Source organism: Mchenga conophoros, linkage group LG13 (assembly GCF_057382185.1).
Source record: "Mchenga conophoros isolate Kocher_MC1m ecotype Shallow Benthic linkage group LG13, M_conophoros_male_GT1.1, whole genome shotgun sequence".
NCBI lineage: Eukaryota > Metazoa > Chordata > Actinopteri > Cichliformes > Cichlidae > Mchenga > Mchenga conophoros.
Window position 1 is genome coordinate 10,716,668 of NC_140538.1, and position 25,569 is coordinate 10,742,236.

Below are 25,569 nucleotides of genomic sequence, written 5' to 3' on the forward strand. Positions count from 1 at the left end.
ATTCATGGATTTTTTGCTTGGGGTCTGGATTGACTCATATTCAGATCATATGGTTTATTGAATAAAATCTGAAGTGCCCTTTATATCTTATCATCATAATGTACAATGATAAAATAAGCAGAGATTAGAAAAACTGCTGGCAAAGGAGCAATTAAGCAACAGCTTTGAGAAATAAGAGACAATGAAAATAAGGGCATGTACCAATTGTGTTATATTGTAAAGAAGCTCGTGTAGCAGTCTTGCTTCACATTGATTTTTGTTCCATTAGCTTAAATCAAAATCGTAAGAGACACCTGAGCTCAGTCCAGAGCACACCAGTAGAGAACCATTTCTATAGAGAGCATGTTATAAACAGCGCAGAGGGGGACCGCAAACCTTGTCATTGACACAACAGTCTGAGAGAGCATACTATGTGTGTGTCTGTGTGTGTATGTCAGCCAGCTCCCAGTCTAGCGCTATTGTCTAACAAGGTCTAATTAGCACTATGGCACAATGAATTAGCATAATTATGCAAACAGGGCTCCGCTAAAGGCCTGGCACAAGGGGAGGCTACGGGGGGCACCTATTACAACACACACGCACATGTGCAGCTTCAAACGTGTGCACACACACAAACACAGTCACTAAGAACACTTAGACACTGGTATAAAACATTAAACACACATACATAAAGGTGACAGTGCCTCTGAATACAGAAAACACACAGATACAAACATACCTGTCCACCACTTCAACAGAGAGTGACAATAACACAAGCCTGCACGTGCACTGTTCAATGGCCTATTTGATAGGCTATTTATGTATCTAGTACGTTCTGTATGCTGATACCCCTCTTATCTTTCCAAATACATCCTCCAGTCATAAACAGCCCCCATACCACCACAAACATCAGAAATCGGCTCTCCACAACCCTCCCTCAAACACTCAAACATTCAGGGTTTATAGTATTTACCAGCAGGGGTGATAGGTGAAGTCTGTGGGAGATAATAGGGATGACTGAGAGGCTGAAAGGCTAGTAGTCATTTAGACAATGACAGCTGTAGTGAAGAAGCTTCTATTAGGCTTCATTAGGACGCTAGGCTCTTGATTATATGCACACACAATCTCACTGTCACTGTTTCCAGTGCTTCAGAGGACATTGTATTGACTTACATTCATTTCCTGCTGACATATCTTAACCATAACCACAACCGCTATATGTATAACACTAAACCTTATCTTAACCAAACCCTGACCTTTATCATGTCTTCCACCTAAAATGTATTGATTTATATAATGGAGTCTTGCTTTTTGTCCCCAAACAATTTGTGTAACCCACAAAGTGGCAATACAAACAGATTTGCATCCTGACAGAACGTGTAATGCTATAAGTACTGGCACATACACACAAGAAAAATTAGTGTGTGTGTCCATACAAGCACTTTGGTTTGTCACAGTGACCTTTGCTTGAAACATTAACCCAACAAGTGACCCCACAGCCCAACAAGCCCTCTTACCAAAAGCCCCGCGACGTCAACAAGCTTTATCCAAACCCTCTTAAAGACACACACACATTCACACATCCTGTGCCCCGAGGGGCATGAATTGTGTGCTAAAATCCTGACCCCTTAGCCGGAAACAAGCACTGCTAAAACTCCTAACGACACCCATACAAAGCTTTCTAACAATTACAAGCTAAAGAACCGGGAAAGTCAGGAGTTCAGAGTTCAGATAGTTAAAAGTGATCAAGTCCAGACTGAAATAGTCCCAATCATACAATGAAAAGACATAACAAGCAGCAAATGTTACTGCAGATTCATGACCTCTGGATAACCACCAGATGGGGTGCTTTCTATGTATATATTTTACCAAGTGAACGTCATGTTCCAGTCACCTGTCAAGTGTGTGCCATCTTTAGGATATGTAGGAAGAGCCATTCACAAGTCCTGGTCTGACTGATGTCATTCCACAGAAAACAAACCTGAACCCACTCCGTTCCAAAAAAAAAAGAAAAAAGGTAGTAGTAGGTCAATGATTTCTGATTTTGTGGAAAAAGATATTAAAGCAGCTATTTAGGTTTGCCATTTTAATTCTCTTACTTTTATTTTATTGTGCTCACTTAGGTAGTTTCTTGAGTCCACTTGCCTTGTTGTAGTGTTAGAAAGGTAGTTATACCAGCATTTTCCACTAATATTAATGCATATATACATTATAGGAGACAGATTAGCCACCTGTCTAGATTGTACCCCACCTCTCACTCTATGACAACAGGGATAGGTTCCAGCACAACCCAAACTTGAAGAAAGGAAACTGTATCATCCCATATATTAAAAATGGTACATTATTTAAAAGTTATCCATAATACAATTGTCATAACCTAAATTCTTCACTGAGAAGCCTTGCAAGGTCCACTGGTCTTAAAATGAAAGTACTGACTTTATCTTCGCCTTAAGAAACAATATATTGTTCAATATACTGTGGGATAAATACAATAGCTGGGACAGAGGGTCACGCTGAGAGGGGGGGTAGCAATTTTAAGCTGAGTCCACACATTTTGGAAGCAGTGTGCTAATCCGGCCAGGCTTTTTAGCCCGCTATTCAGGAGGACAAGGACCCCTAGGATTTGGGCTTGTCCACACCTCAGGGGTAGGGGATTATCAAGACAACAGGAAAGGTGGAGAGGGAGTGATGGTGGGTGAAATGAATATGTGTTAATTAGCACAGTAGCAGTAGATTCTCTAAGTATTGTCCCTGCCTGTATATCTTTGTGACGAGCACACATAAGTAAGTATGTGTGTTTGTGTATTTTAGAGAGGTTTCTCACTGACTCCCGCCCTCAAAAATATACCCCAGAGCTTTGACAGGGTCACCTCTGGGCCTTTCAGTGCCTCCTCTCAACCAGTCCTAATTGATCTCACGCATTACTAGCCCCAAACATGGGATGGAGAACAGGAGGGAGATGGCTGCCCTATTGTTTGACGAGTGAGGTCCCGTTGCTGGTGGCTCTCTACTCCTTTCTACACACACACACCCACACACACACACCTCCGGCATGCCCACCCACCATCTCCCCCTTTTCCTCTTCTATGCTCTCATCTCCGGCTGTGCTAATCCACTGACCAAGTCAGGAACTCAGTTACCCATCTGGCAAAGCATGACTCCAGCTGGGAAGACAGAGAGGTGGAGGGGTAGAAGGAAGAAAGGGGAGCAATGGTGAGAGGGGAAAATTGAGAAAGAGGAATGTGGATGAGGGGGTATGCTCTAAGTAGTTGGAGATTTCTTATGTGAAGGAGAAAGCCTTTATACAAGTTACTACTTTATATATACTCTAAAGAAGGAAAAGAATGAAAAAAAGAGCGAATGAGGTATCTGCAAACCAGAAAGAGCGGTGAAGTGGAGTGGAACAATCCAAAAACATGATGACCTCTTCTTTTTCACTCTCCAAAGAAAAAAGTATTGATCCTCTTGTCTCCTTGTGGAGAAAAAGGATTACCCATTCTAGCAGGTTGGAATGAGAGTTGCCACTGAGCTCTGTCATTACTAATCTGATTCCAGTGTGCAGTGAAGTAGCCTCTAGCCATGGCATTCACCCCTGACTCCCGTGGAACCATCTGGCTGAGTAGCACTAACCCATGACCTTTCTCTAACCAGTCACATGCCTGGGAAGATGGAGCTTCACAAAAAGCTGTATAAAATGGCTCAAAGTGAACAAGAAGCACATATATTGAACATGATACTTACAAATCCCTTGTTCATATTGCAATAAGACATTTGTTCCTGTCATGTTGCTGCAATATTTTTAATATTGAGGTATAGTTAAAGAGATTTTTTTACTAATATAGACAAAACATTCATGTTATATTTTGGGCAAGTCACGGATTGTGCAAAATGCATTGATAATTGTAAGAAACAACTGCAGTTACAGTAACTGTGCATATAAAGAATTGCCTGAAATCACATTTTGGAGAAAAAAAATCCAAACTGTAGCTGAAATGCCGCTGTGGTTAAAAACACAGTGCTACAATACATCAACAAGAAACTGTACAGAACAGCCTGAATTAAAAAAAAATCAGAAGTAAACCCACTTCTGATAGTCTAACACTTTAAAACAGTTTCAAAGAATGAAGGTCGGAGCGAGTGAAGTGACCACTCCATATCATGGAGCATGTGCAAATCCCTCCTTGACTCATGGTCTTTCCTTTCTCCCAAACCACTCATCAGTGTCGACTGAAGCAATAAGACTGCAACCCACTTTACTTCTAAAGGACATCTGAAGGTAGTTGGGAGGAATGAGCACATGATAAATCACTGTAGAAGCAGCACACGAGAGACACACTCCAATTCAGAGAGAGGGAATCAAACCACCTGCATCAAACCATCAATCAAACACTAACAGAACACAGCATGAGGTTAACCCAAACTTGTAGCGTGGGTGTGCTTGTGTGTCAAGGATAAAAGCCAGGGAGCACTATGGGTAAAATGAACTCCGCTGTGAACACAATCATATGCATGCTCTGATAAACACTCAAACACATTACAAAGACAATGCCTAGTAAGATAAAGCATGTACTTACAGACATTACCGGTGTTGTCAAAACTGTTGAGCACTTCATTAACTCTAAGAGGTCCCATGTTATCCCTTAGAGATACAAAAATATAAATGATTATGCAGCACGCTTGGAACATAAACTATCCTTTTTTATATAGATGATAGATGAAGAAGACTAAAGTGCAAATTTACCATTCTGAGCTTTGTTCAATAGCAAAAGCATCAAAAAGTGAATACTAATTAGGTTTGTCATATATAAGATAAGATAACCTTTATTAGTCCCACACGTGGGAAATTTGTATATATATTTACATATCTCTGACACAGCTATTTTGCAGAAAAGCATTGGGCTGTATTTTTGCTACATCTGAAATTATTCCTTTTTTAAATCTGCTTTTAATTTAAAATTGAAACATGTTTTAGATATTTTCTTTCCACCCACATGACCAAAGCTTTGTGGTACTTCATATATACTTCTCTTTGTTTGTTTTTCTTTGTTTGTTCAACTCAACTTTACTAAAGTCTTTACTTTTGATGACACAAGATAAATAACATTGTAAAAAATATTCACAGTAGTTTTTAACTAGTATAATATTGCAGGATTACAAAATGGCCCTTTGTGTTTTGCAGTGTCACTGTGCTTTACAAATGCCAGAATGAAACAAGAGCCTTATGTGGATCCATTCATGTGTGTGTACCTAAGTAAGGCACTGTACTCAGGAAAGTAGACACTTCTGTACTCCACCCACTGGTCATCTGAGGTATCACTGTGGTCTCGTGCCACAAGCCTTTTTCTGCTGAAAAGGTCAAATGTGGCAAACCTGCGAACAGACACTTGTTTGACCTCCGGACTCTCCACCTGCTTCTGACGCAACACCTGTGACAAGAAAATAAGAAAGTGGAAATAAATACAGCCTTCCTCCAGTCCAAAAGACAAGAGGTCTTTTGGGATTAGTATAACATTTAAATATGGTGACAAATGATCTGTTGTTTACAGTAAATCCTTGACAGTATTTATTATGTTTAATACATTTTTTCAGAAAGAAAACACAAAGGATTGAGTTTGGTTTTTGAGTACAGTAGTGAAGTGTTAGCAACTTTGCCTAACAGCAAGAAGATCCTGGGACATTTTTGTGTGGAATTTGCATGTTCACCCTTGTCACTCCATGGGCTCTCTCCACACAATGTGACAAATGTGTTATTGTACACAGTAAATCCATGAAAGTATTCATTATGTTGCATAAATGTTTTAGAAAGAAAAGACAAAAAATCAGGTTAAGTATTATGCTTACTACTATACTACTACATACAACATACTGTATATGGAAAACACAGTACTATGCAATATGCAGTCCATACAATTTCAGTTTATTACTGTTCAGGAAAAAGTGCCAAAAAGTAGTCTGGGGCTTTTTGCACCTCCTGGAGGGAGATATTTTTGTCAGCCAAATGTAAGGGCTGCATAATGTCCATGTAAGGGAACAGTTACTGCTCTAGTGCGTGCAAGGTTTTCAGAAGTTTTGGGGAGGGGAAAAGATGGCTTTCAAGTGTTAACAAAGCTACTGTTACCAGCAAAGCTGTGAAGCCGATGTGTTATACAATAATTCAGGCAATACTGTATGTTAAAGCAGATCAGCAGAAAAAAGACTGCTGTACTGTAATTAGTATATCATTATACTTATTATTATACTTATTATTAAGTGCTGGATTATCAGATTGTACAGAAACTGCCCCCTCCTTTTGGGGCAAGAAAGTAAATACAGTGCAGTTCATGATCCTTTTAAAAGTTAAGTAAACAATAGAGTTTTTGGGAAGCGTGACAGGGAACTCTGGGTTCCCATCATCTTTGTTCTTCCTTCAGGGACAGCAGTGCAATCATGAGAGTTCTGTGCTTGCATACCTGTCTCAGCAGGGTCCACCTGGCTCGTGCGACATCAGTATTTCTACAGGTCCCTGACCGGGAGGCGCGGGAATCAGCTGCGCGAGTGTCTTCGTGAATATTTTTCCCCAAAGGTGACGCCGGCTCGGTCCTTTCTGCAGCACCAGAAGAGTCCCTGTCCATTTTATCTTCGTACTTCTGGTAGGAGATAAACCCGTAAGCATTTGTTTAAATCCTGTTTATGCAGCTGTCACAGTTACAGCGGTGCGGTAATACAAAAAAATAAGGCTTTTTTTCTATAGCGACGCAGAAATGATCACATACACCGCTTCACTGTCATCACCTGTTACACCCACAAAGGATGCATGCTACTTCCGTACACTTTTGCAAGTCCAGGCATGTTAAACGATCGCGCTCGATTTCACAATTATAACTGAGGGCTGCTCACAAACGGATTTGATTAGTTTTGCCTGGCATTGCTCGCTACGTCATCAAGCGGGTATTCGTTTAGGAAATCGTACATGTGCCTGAAAATGTTCTCGCTGGCTGTTGTGCGTAGCTGAAGAATTAACGTAGAAGAAAGCAGCGAGGATTATAGGGCAATTAAAATGCCCTAACTGTCGCAAATGTGACCAACTGTACCTGATAGTAACCGGTAGCTAATTAAAATCACGCAAACGTCGCTGTCACCGGCTCATTTTATCTCATTAACGGTTAAACATTTGTCATGGCGTGTATATCGACTTTGTTTTTCTTATCTGCTCGTGTTCCGATGCAATTTCGGGTAAAATTCTGGGAGCTAACCGCTTGTAAACGGAAAACATGGCTCTCCTGGTCCCTTCAGCGTTGTTGCTCGTCGGTAAGGAGTTCATTCAACGTTAAAGATGCTGTTTTTACTTACCTTTGGCTTGGTGCAGGATTACACGCTGGTCTCCCGTCTCGCTGATAACGCTAACTCATTCATTATTGAAAACCGTGTCTTTCTGCCGGGTTGACAAAACTAGTCTTGTAAGGAGACACAGATAAGGGCATAGTGCTGAAATTGACACTCTGAATCTGGCTCGCTGTGCTGGCAAACGCCTCCTATGTGTTTTGTTATGCATGTGTTTATGTGAGTACTATATAAATATGCCCAAAGCTCTTCTATCCAAATGGTTAGAATTTTAAAATAACTTTAGATTCAAATTGGATCATTTATGAACGCAGTCATTTATTTATAAAAGCCTTTCCTACATTGCCATCACTATCATTGTTTTAAATAGGAATTAGCCTATTGGTTTGACAAGACAAATATAAAGTCGTATGGGACTATTTTGTCTACTGTCAGCTGCTCCCTTTAGGTGTCACCACAGTGGCCTCCATCTCACCCTATCCCTGTCACACCAGCCCTCTGCATGTCCTTCTTCTCTACATCCAGGAATCGTCTCTTTTCCCCTTGCCTGTCAGCTCCATATTCATCATCCTTTTTGCCACTATATTTACTGTCTCTCCTCTGCACATGTCCAAACCATCCCAGCCTTGCCTCTCTGACTTTGTCTCCAAACTGCTCAATCTGAGCTGTTCCTCAAATGTACTCATTACTAATCTTGTTAATCCTGGTCATTCCCAGTGGAAATCTTATCATCTTCAGCTCTGCCTCCTTTCCTTTTGCTAGCACCACCCTCTCCAAACCATGCATCATAGTAGATCTTGCTACCATCTACTAAACCTTCTCTTTCACTCTTGCTGCTATCCTTCAGTCACAAATCACCCTTGATATATCGTGCCCAGCCACTCCACCACACCTTCACTTTTTCCTTCACCTATCTTTGTGTGTGGACTGTTTTTCGTTTTGGATGGTTTACCCCAGGTGTTTAAACTCTACCTTCACTCATCTTCTCTTCAGTGTTACACCTGTCTCTTTCTCACTCAGATACATGTATTCTGTCTTGTTTCTGCTGACCTCTTCTCCCCAAAGCATACCCCCACCTCTCCAGGCTCTCATCTACCTGCTTCAATACAGCCAATCACACTGGGGAATTTATAAACTCAAGAATGTGATCATAATAGATCTTAATTTTGAGTGTTTCTGCACAAAGTGTTTTAATTACACCTCTAAAATGAATTTGTTTGTGAATTTGGATTATATTTTCTTTCAAACAGAAGCATTAAGTAATCAAGGATGAAAAAACACTGGGGTGACTTCATTATAATTTGTGGTTTATCAAAGTATATGTAGCCAGTCATGTTCAAATAAAAGCAGTATACTTTAACAGTGATTCACTCAAATTTAGCTTAAGATTTATAATATTTTTTTTCTAATACTATTCAAATTAGGATAATTAGTTTTGTAACAAATAGCAGACCAAAATTACTGAAAGAAATTTAAATATCTGTTTAAAAGTCAGGGTTTTTTTGCATACAATTGAAAACTGTAACTAATGACATCATAGCATCTATTTTTTAATAAATTCCATCATTGATAAAAAAAAAAAAATCAGTATAGATTTAATAAACACAATTAGAGCAATAAACATATCTTCTGGTGTTTTGCTCACTTCAGAGTTAAACAGTCACGTTTCCCGAAACTTAAGTTTTATCATTGAACACTTTTCATGTCACCTCCTTGTCAATCCTTAGAATTACACAAAAACAGACATTGTTAGGCAGCCAGGTTATCTAACAATGACTTGTTGAACATAGCGATTGTATCTTTAACTATTGCTCACACTATAAGTACAGTAGTGCTTTGCTTACTCAAAAAGACTGTGACACTTCAATAAATAGGTGGAGGAATATTGCAGTAATTTTTGAAGCTGTTTTATTTTAGGATACTTCGTTATCATCGTCTGACCATCTAAGCTCCGGACTCGAGAGGTACAGGGACTTACAGAAGTATTTCAGGAGGAGATTAAAGGATGCATACCACAGGTTCTCCAATATACCTGATTACTCAGTGGTGAGGATGCCCTTTTGTTTTGGATTTGTCTATTTTATAATGATTTTGAATATTATCTTAGTGGGACTGATGGACAACAATAAATATGACTTGTTTGGCAATTGAGTTTCTATATCATGAAAAGGATTATTTGGTAGCCTCAAATTATGTTAATCATATCTGTTGTTGTTATTTATCTTGTCAAAGGTCTCTGGACATCACCATTTATATTTCACTGAAGAAGATGGGATATACAGAATGGACAAGAAACAGAGTAAGCAGCAAACATGATGAGGGTCTTTAAACCGCTCATGTTAGCAGCTCTGAAAGCCTAAAGTTTAGCAGCAGAAGACTATTTTCTCAACAGGAATTTTTTTTTCTACTATATCCCTGTTACTGCATGTGCAACTTTTTATGCAGTCCATCATTAGAAATCTTTCCAACTTATTTCTTCTGTGTTTAGGTCACCTGGAGCCAGAGCAGGTGTTGAATCTAAGACAAATCTCTGGAGAGTTGGAGAAGACGGGACTTGAAAATAATAAGAGAAAGCAAAGATTTCAGTGGACGGTCCAGAGAATCCGTCTATCCCCACAGGAAAGGCATCTTGCAGCGTCGCTAAAATGTACTCACACGGAAGAGCTGAGGTAAATCAAACAAGGCATTTTAAACTACTGTACTTACTGAATTAGAAAGAGGATGTTAATTTTGTGATGAATCAGGTGTGTGGTCGTGAGGCTTGAAAGGAGAAGATTCCTACCTCTGCATCCCCAACATGTGACACTAACCCTGGAGAAAGTCTTTAGCTTTGGTAATTTTTTGCACAATAAAAATTCATTTCAGTTGTGTTACAGGTAAGAGCACTGATGTAAAACTTAAAATACTGCATATTATTGTGTGCATGTGTGAAGAGTGGGCCACAGATGAGATACTATTTTACTCGACTCTGGAAGGTCTACGTTCCAGCGCAGTGTTTCGTCTGGATCTCACCTCCAGTGGAAGCAGGATAACCTCTGTATTTGAGGAAATGCAGCCTGAGTAAGTGTAAGCGATGCAGCATGTAAGCTGCGTCTACTCCCACACCATCTCTAATTGACCTGCTGACATCTCCCCAGTGTGTTTGTGGAGGTTGCCCTGACCAGAGACCGACAGATCCTGACCATCAACTGTAACAGCAGGACAAGTTCAGAGGTGCTGCTAAGTGATATAGCAACATCAAATTTAGATCCATTTGTGGTTCAGCCACGCCAGCTCAATCTCCTGTACCACGTGGAGCACTGGAGAGGTCGGCTTATTATACTGGCAAATACAGGGCTTGGACAAGAATATCAGGTATAGTGTGTCCCGTGTGTGTGTGTATATATATATATTAGTATTTTTAGATTTTACATGAGTGATTGCCCATCATTACCAAGGAAACCTGGATAAGTGTTTGGTCCTATAGTGACAATATAAGGAATAATGCAGACAAAAATACACATATATAAATACATAATGACTAGCAGAACTTACCAGGTATAATTCAGACTCAGGCATGAATGCAGTGTACTCTGTAACTACAGGAGTATACCTGCTTTTACCTACTGTTCACTTTCTCTTCAAATGCACATGGAAAACAAAATGTCAGAAGTTAAAATGGTTTAAAAAGGTTTCTGTCTTTTGACATGCTATAATTTTCCTTATGTTCTGTTTCAATTGGTCTCTATTCACAACTTGCTCTATTAACTTACCAGTAGTATTTTACAGAGTGCTACATTTAATATCCAGTTAAAACATTGATTTTCAGTGAAGGAGATTCATCTTTCCATTTAATTTCCAGGTGGTTCAGGCTCCTGTCTCAGAGCCATCAATGGATTCCTGGGTCTCTTTGTTTGCGCCTGAACCTGGCACTACAATTAAAGACATGGACGTGGTTGGAGACCATTGTGTGTTGGTTGCAAGAACGCCAGTTAGTGAACTAGCTCTCATTGTGGTCCCTCTGATCCACCCCAAGAATGCATACATAGTACAGGTAATTATTACACAATTTCTTACATACTTATGTGCTTGTTAGCGTTTGAGACTTTAACCACCTTTTGGTTGTTCTTAGTCTTTACTTTTTGTAATTTTATGGGTTTGTGGTTTAGTGTTATTAATATATTCTCAAAGCTTTTTATTTCTACACTCATGCTAAAGCTTCCATCCTGGGCTTGTGCCATTAAAACCAAGAAACCAGGCTTGGCTGACCAACAAAATATGCTAGAATTCCTGATATCCTCTCCAGTCCATCCGCCGGTTCCATACTGTCTACACCCTGAGAATGGGCTCCTTTTATCAGGCACTGGAGATGGATCCTCCCCAGAGAACCAAGCTGATTATATCACTACGCGCTTGGAGGCCTGCAGCCAAGTGAGGAAACTTGAAATATAATTTGCGCAAATAATAAGACAATCTCAGCAGGGCTCTAAGCATTTAGCATTTATCACCATACAGAGAAGGGCATTTTGTGCTTCTTCATACATCATCACCTAACACAGAGGCGTATAATTGTAACAAATTTTATAGACTTATTTCTAGATAATTTACCATTAATTCCTTTAGTCTGAAAGTGCATCTCTGTGTGTTTTTGTAGGACGGTACCTTTGTGCCTGTGACATTGTTTCATACAGTACCTGTGGAGCATTTGAGACAGGCACCGCTGCTGGTCCATGTCTATGGTGCTTATGGCAGAGATCTTAACATGGAGTTCTACCCAGAGAAAAAAGTGATGCTGGAGCAGGGCTGGGCTCTGGCCTACTGCCATGTCAGGTATAATGTCACTCCTCTAGGAAGCTAACCAAACCCTGTTGGCTCAAAAAGTTATGATGAGAGACATGCTTTATATGACCAAAATGACAGGGAAATGACAGACAAGTCATTGTCGTCATAGGGGGCAAGTGAAATATGTAATTCAAACTTTGTGCTCCCCATGAGTTGAAGTAACTTGTTCTTTGCTTTTACACTCTGTAGAGGTGGAGGGGAGCGTGGCCTTTTTTGGCACAGACAAGCCTGCGTGGGAGGGAAGCGGAGAGGAGTTGAGGACCTCCAAGCCTGTCTCCATCACCTTTTCTCCTTAGGAGTCTCCTCTCCTTCTCTCACCGCTCTTACAGCCTGCAGTGCTGGGGCTGTGCCAGTGGGAGCTCTGTGCAACAGACACCCACTATTGATGCGGGCTGTCACCCTGCAGGTAAGAAATTAAATCGTTGGAGGTTTTGTGCTTAAACCCTGAACCATACAACATTGTTGTTAAATTGACCAAAATGATGAATATTCTTGACTAAGTCTCTCTATAGTTACTTGTAGTAAAAATGTGAGCTAAACACTTCCAAAACCACACCTTTTCCTGTTTTCAGGCTCCGTTTCTGGATGTGTTAGGGACTATGGAGGATCACAGCCTGCCTCTAACTTTAGAGGATAGAGATGAATGGGGGGACCCAGTGGGAAACCCAGAACACAGACATATCATCACCTCCTACTGTCCCCTTCACAACATCACTCCTCAGGTATGGAGAGGAAAACAGAATATAAAAATAAAATGCAGCTATATTTTTCTTAACTGGCTTAACAGAAAATAGTCTTTTTGTTTGTGTTACCACTTCATGTAATGTTTTGCTTTATACATTTGTTTGCATTAGCACATACGTGTTTCAATCACCTCAATCATAGTTGAATGCTGATCAAATGCATTGACGGATGCTTTGAGCAGGTAAGAAACTGCAGGTGAGTCCCAACCTTTCTGGGACTCAGTCTTACCTGTAGGTGGACCAGGTTGGTGTATTTGATTTCAAATTTCCAATGCAATAAAAATTGTCCTGTACCTAATGCGAGGTAACTGACATCTATTTCATGTTTGGTTTAATTCCATGAAACACTGTAGGGACGCATTTAGGGCCATCGATAATTAATACATTTGGTAAACATAATGTAAACTACAGTATGTAATTTAAAATGCGTGTGTGTGTGTGTGTGTGTCTGTGTTTGTGTGATACAGCATTACCCATCGATGCTGCTGACAGCCTACAGTGGTGACAACATGGTTCCTCTGGCAGGCGTCTTTAAATACACTGAACAACTAAAGAAAGCCGTTCATACACACTCCAGCATGAAGCCAAAGTCAGGTAATCAAGTCATTTCTCCAAGTATGAAGCCATGCATATTATTGTGTGTTTGAGTACCTCATTCTATGGGGGTGTGCATTTGTCTTTGTGTGCATCTCAGCATACATTGTCCTCGTCTTTTTAGGAGTAATTTCTGCATGATCAGAGGTTTTAATAGCATAGGGTCATCCCCCAATAGTAGTTTCAGTGTGCATGTTGGGAGAGGTAGCAGTAGCAGATGCATGGCTATCTGTCAGGGGGAGTGCTAACAGCATTTAAGTTGATGACCAAAATGTTGCATAGGTCACCTTGTAGTAAAGCTTGCCTCTGTGTATACATGTGGTGTGTGTGTGTGTGTGTGTGTGTGTGTGTGTGTGTGTGTGTGTGTGTGTGTGTGTGTGTGTGTGTGTGTGTGTCTCAGCTAATTGCTCTAATTTCCCCCTGACAGGCTCTTTCTCCCTCTCACTTATAATCTCCCTTCACCACGTTGGTGGTACTCCTTATTTACACCCCTCTCTCTCGCACTGCCTCCTCTGCTCCTGTTTCAAATGCACACATTATCTCTCTCCGTTACCCTCGCTCACTTTTCTGTTGTTCACACATACACCAGGCAGCTTAAGTGTCTGTGTGTGTGGTGTGTGTGTATATGTCTCCCTAATCTGTCTCTCTCTGTTCTCCGGAGTCTTTGATAAAGTGCTGATGGCATAGACACATCCAGGCGGGTGGGCAGGCCCATTAGCATGGTAAAGAGATAGTGTATCAGAGCAAGAGATTAGACGCCACAGACTGGGAGCTGTCAAGGTCAAGACCGCACTTGTGAAACAGTCCATACCACAGAGACAGGGAGGGGAGGCAGGGGGATATCAGATGGGAGGATAAATGAGTGAAAGCAAAGACAGAAGACTGAAAAAGATGATTTGGGGGGGAAATGGGCAGAGAAGGGGAGCAGAGAAAAGAACATTTTAAAGAAAATGTTAATTTTAAGTATTGTCTTCTGCCCGTACTTGGCTCTTGAATCTCTTTGTGTACGTTTAATTTTAGAGTGTAAACCAGCACCAAACATAGCTCTGAATATCCAACCTGGAGCAAATCACCTTGGAACAGAAGACTTTGAGCTAATGCTGGAGGAGGTAAATTAATTTTCCTGAAGCTGAAACCTTCTTGAAAAGATTGATGTTTTTATTTTGCAGTCTTTTTAAGGACAAATTATCTGAAAATTGGACACAAATATTTTCTGGTATGAGACATTTTTACTTTCTGAAAATTATGAGTTCTTAATGTCCCATCAGAATGCACACCAACACTGAGACATGAAATATTAGTAAGCACAGAGCAAGCGCTTGATTGCAATATACTATCTGTCTCACAGCTTTAAAATTGAGGTACAAAGTCAGTTAAATTAAGGAGTCCTTTTACCTGTAGATGTGATTTTGTTTATTACAAATGCACCATGACGTCATGTACGTGTGTGATAAACAGCCAAATCTGAGAAAGCCTTCTTAATATATAATCTATAATTTGCCTTATGAATGTAAAAGTTTGAGTTTTAGCACTTGGATGGGTGATGACAGATACATACTGTTTGTTGTTTTTTATTCCATAACAAAGGAAGCCCTCAAGCTTGCATTTCTGTACATGGAGCTTGGCCTGGACCCTCCTCGGCCTCCACGCAAGCGGAGAAGATAGCGAGGCTATGAAGAAGCAGTCGGGCATGAAAAACAGAGCATCTTCCATCACGGCAACTAGACAGACTGGTGCCCAAATCTAATAATAATAACAGCAATTACACTTTCAAAGATAAGAAATCACTACCTTCTAGAGGAAACACCAGAGAAAAATCTTAATGCTTTGATGGTTTCTGTAATACAGCAGTTATTGGATACTCATCTCCATTTTTACTAGCATTTATAAAGTATGTCTATGGTCTCCAAATAGCAAGCCTTCTCAGAGATGTAGCACTCTTCAGGATGGTTGGGATTAAACCGAGTGTTGGTGGAGTACTGAATCACCAAACCCTCTCCTACTTCTGTCTGGATGCGAGACTTCGGAAACACTTTGCCATCATTGGCTATGGTGGTGCTCATCAGCACCTTCAACTTGTCTGGCAGCTCACGAACAGAGGAGAGATCTGTGACAGCTGATTCTTTACCAAAGTTAACCACCATGAGGAAAGCTCGCTTAAGTCCATCAAGCTCTCTGATGTAAGAGAAGACATTGGCATCAGCGTGGACGTAGCAGAACCATCCACGGTTAAGGGGGAGCTCTGATTGACGCAGGGTGTTCAGGAAGCGGTACTGAGCCAGAACAGAACCATCATCTTTCATCTGGGCCTGGGAATAAAGGAATGGGAGGAGGACAGATGAACCATAGAAAGATACACATAAGAAAACGATCTTTCTTCAAAGTTGAACATTAGAAAAACAGATCTATACCTCCACGTTGACCGTTTCATAATCGGGGTGTAGTGGCAACCAGGTGAGATTTGTTTTCTCATTAAAACCTGCGTTCGTGTCAGCATTCCACTGCAATGGAGAACGCTGAGGGTCTCGACTGGCACTCTGCAGTGAAAGCAGAGGAATCATTTTGGTATATTTGCTCATGTATACAGTCGCCAGTGTATTAGATACAACAAGACTGCAAAAATGTCCTTTAAAGTAAAGACATTTATGTTGTTATATTTATGTTTATTTATTGTTATTAATAAAATGACATTAAACTGGTTATTTTTAAGGACCTCTCACAGAGATGTGTGACAGTGAGGGTTTAAAGGTTTCTTCAGTGTGTGCACAGTACTGACTGTATTGTATTTGCCGGCTGGGTCTTGTATCTGACTTGCTGTCACGTTAATGTTCTCCATGCCGATCTCCTCGCCGTAGTAGGTGGTGGCTGTGCCTGGAAGGGTCAGCAGCAGCATGTTGATGGCACGAACATAGAGTCGACCAGCACTGGAAGAAATCCGAGTCCTGTCATGGTTTCCAACCTGATAACAGTGTAGGTAAGAGAAAAACAAGACAAAGGGTTGATTAAGAAATTAGGAAGTAAGGAGGTGGGCTGAAACATATTTGTTTTCTTAATATGTGTTAGGTGCTAAAGTCTGAAGATGCACATAAAGTAAGAAGGCTATACTTTTGAGCCTAATCAATAATAATTACAGAAAATAAACATGCTTAATTTACTTTTACTCAGCTTCTAATTATTTAGCTTTACAGGAGTGTTTTTGACAAATTTAATTTCATTGCCTAGTGTTTGTCAAACTGTCACTGCAAAGGGGTTGATGATTAACAAATACATAAACCGACCTGTGGTTTGAAAGATATGACAACACAAGTGTGAGAAGCATGATCTCAGGCAGACAGTCTACTAAGGATGACTCGACAGTTCATTCTTATGAATGCTGCCGACACATGATTTCGGCATGTTATGTGCCACAGTATGCAGGACATGACGCTACTGATCCTGTGGTTTTTACAATTGTAAAAAGCGAGGAAATAAATATGAGTTTAAGAACTCACCACCCAGTTGGGCCATTTTCCTTTGGGCATGTTGCCCATCCAGAGGTGGACCAGATGCTTAGCCCATACTCCACTGGTGTTGTGGGGTAGATCCAGCAGGTAAAAGTTAAAGGGGAAGTCACCTTCCTTTTCCAGCCTGGTGCCATAGTACATCATGGTCTTGTACACCTCTTCATAATCGTATGACTCTGTTACCATGAATCTGCAGCACAGGAGGAATTTATTTAGCATGTGATATGACACAGAAACCACGATGACTTATGTCAAGATATCGTCCATTAGCTGATTTTGTTTATCTTACTCTAAAATACCAGTGTGTCCTTATTTGAAATCATTTTAAAAATCTGGGCTTAATTCCTTATTCTAGATTTCATTAAATCATTTCAAACCAAACGATTTAATGAAATCGTTTGGTTTGAACATTAGTGCATTGCATAAGCAAAAGGTCTTTAAAATTAAGGATGATTGTGACATAATAATTACAGGTAGTTTTCTGCCATAGTAATATTGAATGCACTTAATCACTTTCCTACCTGTATCTGCCAGGCTCTTGACTGTAGATGTCCATCTGTGCTCTAAACTCCCTCAGTATGTCATGCAAGCCCACCTGACTGGTGGTGTAGTCACTGTGAAGATCCCACTCTGTAGTTACCAACTCCTGGATAGAAATATGTATAAGGTTATGTAGTGATTATGCAATTTTAGTATAGCTTAGCTACTTTCAGGCTGTGTGCTGGAGTTAGACTTTGTATTTTCTTTGAGCAAAGTTTGCTGAGTGAGAAACTGTGGATTAAGAAAGTTTCTGCTAATTCTTCAGATTTGTTATTTTTGTAACTGTCCAAATAAAATGGGCGAGAAAGGCAAAGGAAGAAAAAACATCTTGTTAAGTTCTAATTATGGAGGCGCTGAGGAAATCTGACTCACTGGACAACTATTGGTGTTACCAGAGTGTAAAGCATTGGGTTTACAGATTTAAGGGAATGAGCCATAGACCTGCACAGAGACAGTGATGTCACAGTTCTAAAATTACACCTAATGTGCATGTCTTTTTGTGAAAGATAATCTCAAGCCATTAAGCTGGCCTAATAACAGGCAAGTGAACCATTCAGCCAACAGCAACCACAGCATAAACCACTAAAGCAATAATGTAGAGACAGATGGTTTCTGATTCATATTTAGCTGAATCACGACTAAGGATGTGATAAAATTCTTAACACAACTTTTACATATTTTTCTCAATTGCAGAATTGTAGTTCCAGTGGTTTGTAAAAATGAATTACTGTTTCTAAGATGGCAAAGAGTTAGTGTTGTTTTGTTTAAAGATTACCTCGTGGTTAAACATGATCAGACTGTAAAAATGTAACCTAACTGCAAATCTGTGGGTATAAATTCTCAGTCATCAGTGAGTAAAAGAGTCCCAGTGTTATGGTTTTACCCTGCAGTCGTAAGTAAACTCCAATGACTTGCTAATCCACCAAAATATGCTCCTTTGCTTCTAATCTTTCCCCTGTGAGAAATATCTTCAGCCTCTTTGACCTTAATTCAGCATGTATCACGAACCCTTTGAGTTTCACAAACAGTGTGTTCTTCACATGATTATGAAGCTGACATTTCAGCTAGAGATAAATAATCAGTGATACATCATACACAGTGTGAACAGTCCCACTCAGCTTTTGATTAATTTTTTCTACTAGCAACAAGGGAAAGTGCTTCGTCAGTAAAGCTGCTTTCATGGATCAGATTGTTAAATTTTGGACTCTGACATTTCAGATATTACATAAGTCAATAAAATCTAATTATGCCTGCATAACTCTAAGTTACAGCTTGGATTCTTAGAACTGTTAAGTTCATCCACCACCTTTATCTGAGCAACGATGCACAGTTCTTGTCATTCAACCCCAAATTTGTTGAGCATTTTCCTTTTTCAACTTACTGCAGAACAAAGAACCTTATAGATGAAGTAGATATTTATAATGGATTGCATTTATATAGCGCTTTTCTAGGCACCCAAAGCGCTTTACAATTCCACTATTCATTCACTTTCACATTCACAAACCACAGTTGTAGCCACAGCTGCCCTGGGACAGACTGACAGAAGCGAGGCTGCCATATCGCGCCAACACCAGTAGGCGGTAGGTGAAGTTTCTTGCCCAAGGACGCAACGACCAGGACAGAGAGAGCTTGGGGGATCGAAAGGGCAACCTTCCGGTTACAGATGAGCTTCACAACCCTCTGAACCACATTTAAAGTTTTTCACTATAGAATGCTTTTTGCCTGTCGAAGTTTTTATTGGCATAACAGATATCATCTATCAGTTTCACATCAAAAGCTATTTATCTTAGGTTATAAAGTTATATCACATGTTGATGAAGTGCCAGTGAGTAAACACGTGTGATTGCTTTAGCCAAAACGTGGCTCTGGTTTTCTTTTTCCAACGTGGTGGCTGTTGGGCAAAATGAGCCCCGACTTAGGGGTAAATTAACCTGGTGGTTAATCTTTTACCAAAACAAATGCATAATCTTAAAATTGATTTTGCATCATAACAACTCCCAATTTAAAAATGCTTGAAAACCTAGCGCTTTTATGTCAGAGGAAAATGGCCCGACTGCTTTGAGCGGATATGAATGCAACAGTGACTCAAATAACATCATCACAAATAAGGTGTGCATAAGAGCATCTCTGAATACCGAAAAACTTGAACCCTGAAGCAGATGAGCTATAGCAGCAGAAGATCACGCTGGTTGTCACTCCTGTAAACTGAGGTTACAATTCACATGAAAGCATGGATCTATCATGACTTTTATCAAAGGTTCAGGCTAGTGGTGGTGGTGTAGTGTTGTTGGAGATATGTTTTTGTTATTTCTGTCTATCTCAGTATGACCTCAGTGTGCCCATCTATTGATTTTAGCTGAACTCAACAAAACCAATGAGGTTAGATGTGTAGTTTAACACTCACGGGTGGTTTGTTTGGATCAACCTGTGGTTCATCCCTCATGTGTGGAGCCTCCAGCATGTGCTTCACTGCATCCATCCTGAAGCCATCCACTCCCTTCTCCAACCAGAAATGAATTATATCCTAAAATTGAGGGGGGAAATGTATATAGAGCAATTAAACTGGCATCTACATTATGTGTGAAAAGGCTGCAGAAAGATAAAATCATTCAACTATAACAAAGACAGTTGAGTAGAAATGTTTATGTACAGCCCATTATTGCTTCTGTTGTACTTTGCGCTGTGTGCAGCCACAATTAAAAACATAGGTTAACTGGTACAAGTTAGTGTATAATCAGTGTGTCACACATTACTGTTAAATGTGGACAAAGGACACAAAAATGATAATACAGTGAAAGACAGAACAGATGAAGAAAACACATGATTTTAGCACATGCATCACTGAATGTACTTTAAGAAATGAGTCAGTAGCTGAGCTTTTGTGTGTCTGTGTGTGTGTCACTGCATGTTCCAGTAATCTTACAATCATCTCTTTGATGACATCTGGGTTTCTGAAGTTCAGGTCTGGTTGCTCCTTGAGAAACTGGTGGAGGTAGCATTGCCCTCTAACTTCATCGTATGTCCATGATGAGTTCCCAAAGATACTCACCTGAGTGCAAGATGGGAAACAAATCTGATCTAAATTCCAGTACATTGCACCTTTTTAGTACTATGAACTTGGTGAAGGTTCAGTGAAAATGTGCAGAAGACAAAATCATAGACCAGGTAGAAAATAACAGTACAAGCACCAACCCAGTTATTAGGCTTCGGTCCGTCTGGTTTGCAGTCAGTCCAGACGTAATAATCCTCATAGTGAGGATCTCTAGTCCGGCTCAAGTTGAACCAGCGGTGTAGATCACTGGTATGATTTGGAATGAAATCCATGATCAGCTTCAAACCTGGTGGAAATGGAGATGGGTATTTGTGTGTCAGACATGCAGCCTGCTATAAAAAACAATCTTACCCCCCAAAACCACCTTCTAGCTCCACATTTTCACATAAACAAGGGTATTCAAAGTGCACACCTTTGCTGTGCATTGCTGCCAGGAGGTCCTCAAAGTCCTTCATGGTTCCAAAGAGTGGATCAATATCACGGAAGTCCTCCACATCATACCCAAAGTCTTTCATGGGAGAACGGTAGAAAGGGCTGATCCAAATTGACTTGATGTTAAGGTATTCAAAGTGGTCCAGCTTCTCCCTGATGCCTGTCAGACAGGAGATACAGGATCTACTGTAACCACTCGGTGCTGAAATTCAGATTCCTAATAAACTGAAGGACTATGGATAGGAAAAGATAATTCTGCATTGCATTAGTAAATTTTTATAGGAAATAATGCAATATAGTGAGAGCAGCTGTCATTTCCCTCTAAAAAGCATCTGCATATTTAATATTATAAATGAGCCATTGAAAACAACGAGATGCAGTTTTACCATTCCCTTTGTATACTTTGCGAATGGTTAAATAAAGTTAATAATTTACCCTTGTATAAGTGACCAAATATAAGAAATTGATAAGAGCAGCTGTTAGGTTGACAGAGTAAAAAAAATCTACCAGGACTTTGCCAAATTTTTGTAAATCCACAATCTCAGAAAGGGTGCTACATTGTTTTTTGTTTTTTTGTTTTTTAAAATGAAGCCTGGAGAGTTCATAGGAGGCTTTATCTGGCAAAAAAAATTCACAGCGATTTTGCAGGATTTCAATAGTAGGCTACTCAAATCTATAAGAGTATATGGGGAAGTATTTATAATATGGCCTAAAGGTGTTAAAAGTACAGTAGTTTGAAATGCACATTAAAATATGGAAACGCTCTAAGTGACTCAAAAGTGTAACAGCATGTGCCTTCCACTGTTGGAAGCGGAGCGTCATTGGTGTCGTCCATAAAAACACCTGTTTTAATGAAAATCTTCGAATAGTCAGGGTTAGGAGCTTGCAGCAGTGCTTTGGGTGTCTTACCTTTGAGGTCTCCCACCCCATCCCCGTCGGAGTCTTTGAAGGACCGGGGGTAAATCTGGTACACCGGGGAGGCCTGCCACCAGCTCAGGCACTTCGGAGAAAGCGCGATCACCGCGATGGTGACCGCGACCAGAGCCAGGGTGCAGCACACCGTTAGCCAGAACAGGATCTCTCGGGGCACTCGGTACCGGGTTTTAGAGGAGTACAGCACCAGCACCTCCTTAGGCATCCCGGCGTACGGTTTGATCTGCGTGTACTCATCTCGCGCGTCTGAGAGCCGCTTCACGCCGATGGAGTCCCGCTTCTCCTCGCTGTCGGAGACGCTGATGTTGTCCCTCGCTGCTGGCCCGTCTCCGTCTGCATCCTTATAACCCGGGTTTCTGGTGCACTCCCCGAGCTCCACGCTGTCGGAGTCGCTTCTATAACTCATGTTGTTTGTTAAAACGAACCGTGTCGGGTTGTGTAGCTCGCCTCAAGAACAATGAGTGACTCGGAGAGCGTACATTAAATATATGACTACAGTCAGAGGGTCATAGTACACGGAGTAGAGCCTGTCTCTGACACACCTGTGGAATGTGGGAAAGTGGAGCGTTGATGGGACTGGTTACAGATTAGCGTTTTTTTTCAGTACACAGTATTAACTACGACTGAGACATCAGTTACTTCCGAACCAAACAAAAGCACCAAGGTGCAAGATGCCTTTTAATATTGTAGGCGATAAAGATGCAGCTGAACTAAATGGGTTTCCTATTTTGGGATTTGTGAACTTTAACACCAACATTAAAATACAGAAGATATTTCAAAACCCCAAGAGCTACTCCATTTCTTTGATCTTTAGAAAACGCATCACAACGTGTTGATTAACATTTCCTTTCACAGCTCACAGATCCTAAACTGAAAAAATATACATAAAATACAACCTAAATCAAGGGTGTCCAACTTAAAGTTCTGGGGCCAAAATTGGACAGACACAGTCTCCAATCCGGCCCATTAGACTTTGTTCTCACAAATCTTAAAGTGTATATTTGGTGTGATCACCTTTATTTATTTTTAACACAGCCTCTCGTAGATAAGCATTTTTGTAATTTTTTAAGAAGTCTTTAGGAATGGTTGACCAGGCTTCTTAAAGAACGTTTCAAAGCTCTTCTTTGGATGTTGGCTGCCTTTTGTAGAGTTCCTTATCAAGATGATCCCACATTGTTTTAGTAATGTTGAGGTCCAGCTTCTGGTGAGGCCAATCCATGACTCATAGTGTTACATTATTTTCTTTACCCAGGTATGCTTTAACTGTACTAGCAGTGTGTTTTTGGTGACCTCTAACCCCTGAGCCCTCCATACAGATTAAAGATCAAACTGAAAACCTTTGGAACTGGTCTCAGCTCCTACAAGTTAATGAACTGTTGTCGAGAGAAAAAGGGATGCTAAAAATGTCTAAACATTTCAGGGACTTTTTTTAATGCTACATTTTTTCACTTTAAGCATTTGATGTTTTCTATTTTCCCTTGTGAAGAAAATACATGGGTTTAAGATTTACAAATGATAGAATTCCTTTTTAATTTGCACTTTACAGCATCACAGATTTCTAGGAATCAATCTTGTATTATTCTTGCCATTGATTTACAATCTTGTGACTTATGATAAATTACAAAAAAAAAGAACCCTTGACACATTTGTGTGCCTGTGTCAGTCTTTCAATCTTAATGTTAGAGTTACTGCTCTCTTTTCTGACCTATATGTTAACTTATTCTTGTACAGAACTTCTACTTGTATATAAAGAGTGACCAGAAACACATGTCTATGCTAAAAAGCCCACAGGGAATGCAAACCTTCAACCCGGCCCAAAAATAACTGACAGGTTCAGGAGACCAAATGCTTGTAAAATTCTCTTTACTCAACAGAACGTTAAATCATAGCAACAAGTCAGAGTCAAATTATCCAGGCATTGCCAAACTTTCAAAAACTCCTTTATCTTATGTCTTCCCACATAAGTTCTGACATTATATTCCACAATCAGAATAATGATCAAGTATATATTTTATTTTATTTTAAACAAAGGAAGCCAAGGTAGCTTGTTCTGCCATTAAATGACCGATGAGGAGAGAATGTGAACCTGCAGTGCTGCTTGTATTCCGTCCATGCAGTGGAATCAGTGTGACTAATGAAGAATTACATTCAGAAAAATAAATGTTTCTCTGTCCTTCCCTCCCTTAAATTCTCTCCAAGCCCAGTGTCTGATATAGCTTAAACAAAAACCTTAACTGAAGACCATGTTCAGTGTGGTAAAAGCTTGCACAATGTTAAAAAGTATGCGAATCTGAGATATGACAACATTCACAATGGGAATGATGGGAAACATGCGGTTTGGGGGGTTTAAAGTAAGGGAAATCTAATTTGTACGTTAAGTACCTAAAAGTGAATTAATATTCTCATTTGTGCTCCAGTTCATCTACAGGTTGTTCCTCTATCACTGCCTTTCCTCTCCAACATTGTGTTCCACCACACTGAACATTGTCCACATTATCACCCACCCGCCCACCCAGTGCATATCACACGCAAATTACACTCCTTCCTCAATCACAAAACATGCACCAATAGGAGATACCACCCCTCCCACTCCCTCCACCACAAAGAAAAGTTATACCATTGCATTAAAACAACTGTAACTGCAAAAGAACTACACATTCAAGTACCTATTTGTCATATGGCACCAAGAGCAAGTGTACCACAATAACATTAACCAGCCAGCAATCTCTGTTAGGTCCTTTCTCTTCCAATACTGCCACTTCAGAAAGCACATTACATTTGCCATTAAATGATTGAATATATATACCTGTATGTTACAGGTTTGTATTTATAGCATATTTTAACCTCATCTAAATACTACACACACACAGACAATGCATGTGTGTGCACACTGTAAAAGACTTGAGTTTTTTTCCTGACAAATATCCATCTCTAAAGCTTCCATCACTTTTTTAGTGCTTAGGTTAACACAAAAGACTCCTGGTAAACACAAACCCAACCTAAATCAGTAACTGCCCTGTGCCTTCAAGGTAAAGTCATTGAAGGTGGTTGTGGGGAAAGAGGGGAAAAAAGAAAAAGAACACCAATTCAGTGACTGCGAATTTAACTCTCAGTGTAGAACCCCTCCTCTTCAGCCTACAGTGTCCCTCCTTCAACTTCATACAGTGAATAGCCGAAACCAAAGTCTCCCAATATGTTGTAAAAGGTATGTTTCAGGTTCCTCGTGTTGTTTTCTTTATCCATTTGTAACAGGACCACAGCAATAGTAATTAAAAAAAAAAAAAAAAAAAAAAGTATACCAAAAAAAAAAGAAGCATATTTTTAAGTAAATAAATGTTTACAATCTAAACTCCAAAAAAAAGGTATTTTTGTTTTTTCTTCTTTTTTTAATATACACACACACACACACACACACACACACACACACACACACACGATATCAGAGAGATAGAAAAAGGCAAGCTGTAGCATGAGCAGGATTGTGTGTGCGCATGTGTTAAGGATGAGGGGGCGGTTGGAATTCCTTTACCCCAAACCCTGTCTTTGGAACGCTGCTGTGTGGGAACGGTGCGTGCAGCATCATGGGTTGGGCTATTGGGTGGGGGTGTTTCCCCCCCCCCCCTTCTTTTTTTTTCCAGATTAGGCCGCAATG

General features: G+C 40.2%; 3 protein-coding genes across 4 annotated transcripts in view; 1 reads left to right on the top strand and 2 right to left on the bottom strand.

Annotated features, from left to right (window-relative positions):
* The window catches only part of camkmt (calmodulin-lysine N-methyltransferase), a 122,925-nt gene extending 114,599 nt beyond the window's left edge, over positions 1–8,326 (bottom strand). The window contains exons 1-5 of one of the 2 annotated variants that reach the window (XM_085296399.1): positions 8,272–8,326; positions 7,309–7,412; positions 6,429–6,605; positions 5,227–5,405; positions 4,554–4,618 (exon numbers count right to left, since the gene is read on the bottom strand). In XM_085296399.1, the coding sequence (XP_085152525.1) occupies positions 4,554–4,618; positions 5,227–5,405; positions 6,429–6,590 (406 nt within the window). In that variant the 5' untranslated portion in view covers positions 6,591–6,605; positions 7,309–7,412; positions 8,272–8,326. Of the gene's footprint in view, positions 1–4,553; positions 4,619–5,226; positions 5,406–6,428; positions 6,606–6,750; positions 6,893–7,308; positions 7,413–8,271 lie in introns of those variants that run through there. The other variant, XM_085296400.1, reaches the window with a different exon arrangement.
* On the top strand, positions 6,901–20,279 carry prepl (prolyl endopeptidase like). The gene is made up of 15 exons (XM_085296395.1): positions 6,901–7,266; positions 9,217–9,345; positions 9,532–9,598; positions 9,788–9,968; positions 10,044–10,132; positions 10,233–10,359; positions 10,437–10,653; positions 11,141–11,332; positions 11,497–11,709; positions 11,933–12,108; positions 12,310–12,526; positions 12,693–12,842; positions 13,331–13,457; positions 14,478–14,566; positions 15,045–20,279. Exons 1-15 carry the CDS (start codon positions 7,135–7,137, stop codon positions 15,120–15,122), a joined length of 2,184 nt encoding a protein of 727 aa, XP_085152521.1. The 5' UTR covers positions 6,901–7,134; the 3' UTR covers positions 15,123–20,279.
* Positions 14,585–24,419, bottom strand: slc3a1 (solute carrier family 3 member 1). Its single transcript, XM_085296396.1, has 10 exons — positions 21,894–24,419; positions 20,965–21,144; positions 20,693–20,838; positions 20,424–20,549; positions 19,905–20,024; positions 17,482–17,606; positions 16,949–17,150; positions 16,234–16,416; positions 15,869–15,994; positions 14,585–15,766 (listed from the first exon to the last, which is right to left on the bottom strand). Exons 1-10 carry the CDS (start codon positions 22,321–22,323, stop codon positions 15,335–15,337), a joined length of 2,070 nt encoding a protein of 689 aa, XP_085152522.1. The 5' UTR covers positions 22,324–24,419; the 3' UTR covers positions 14,585–15,334.
* Positions 24,420–25,569: the final 1,150 nt, after the last annotated feature.

Excerpts from the sequence above, each read along its gene's own strand:
- slc3a1 (XM_085296396.1), bottom strand. The coding sequence starts at position 22,323 with ATGAGTTATAGAAGCGACTCCGACAGCGTGGAGCTCGGGGAGTGCACC. Across the intron at positions 20,550-20,692 it reads GACCGAAGCCTAATAACTGG|GTGAGTATCTTTGGGAACTC; the intron begins GTTGGTGCTTGT and ends TCTTGCACTCAG. Across the intron at positions 17,151-17,481 it reads CAAGAGCCTGGCAGATACAG|ATTCATGGTAACAGAGTCAT; the intron begins GTAGGAAAGTGA and ends CCTGTGCTGCAG.
- prepl (XM_085296395.1), top strand. The coding sequence starts at position 7,135 with ATGGCGTGTATATCGACTTTGTTTTTCTTATCTGCTCGTGTTCCGATG. Across the intron at positions 9,599-9,787 it reads CAGAATGGACAAGAAACAGA|GTCACCTGGAGCCAGAGCAG; the intron begins GTAAGCAGCAAA and ends TTCTGTGTTTAG. Across the intron at positions 10,654-11,140 it reads GGCTTGGACAAGAATATCAG|GTGGTTCAGGCTCCTGTCTC; the intron begins GTATAGTGTGTC and ends TTTAATTTCCAG.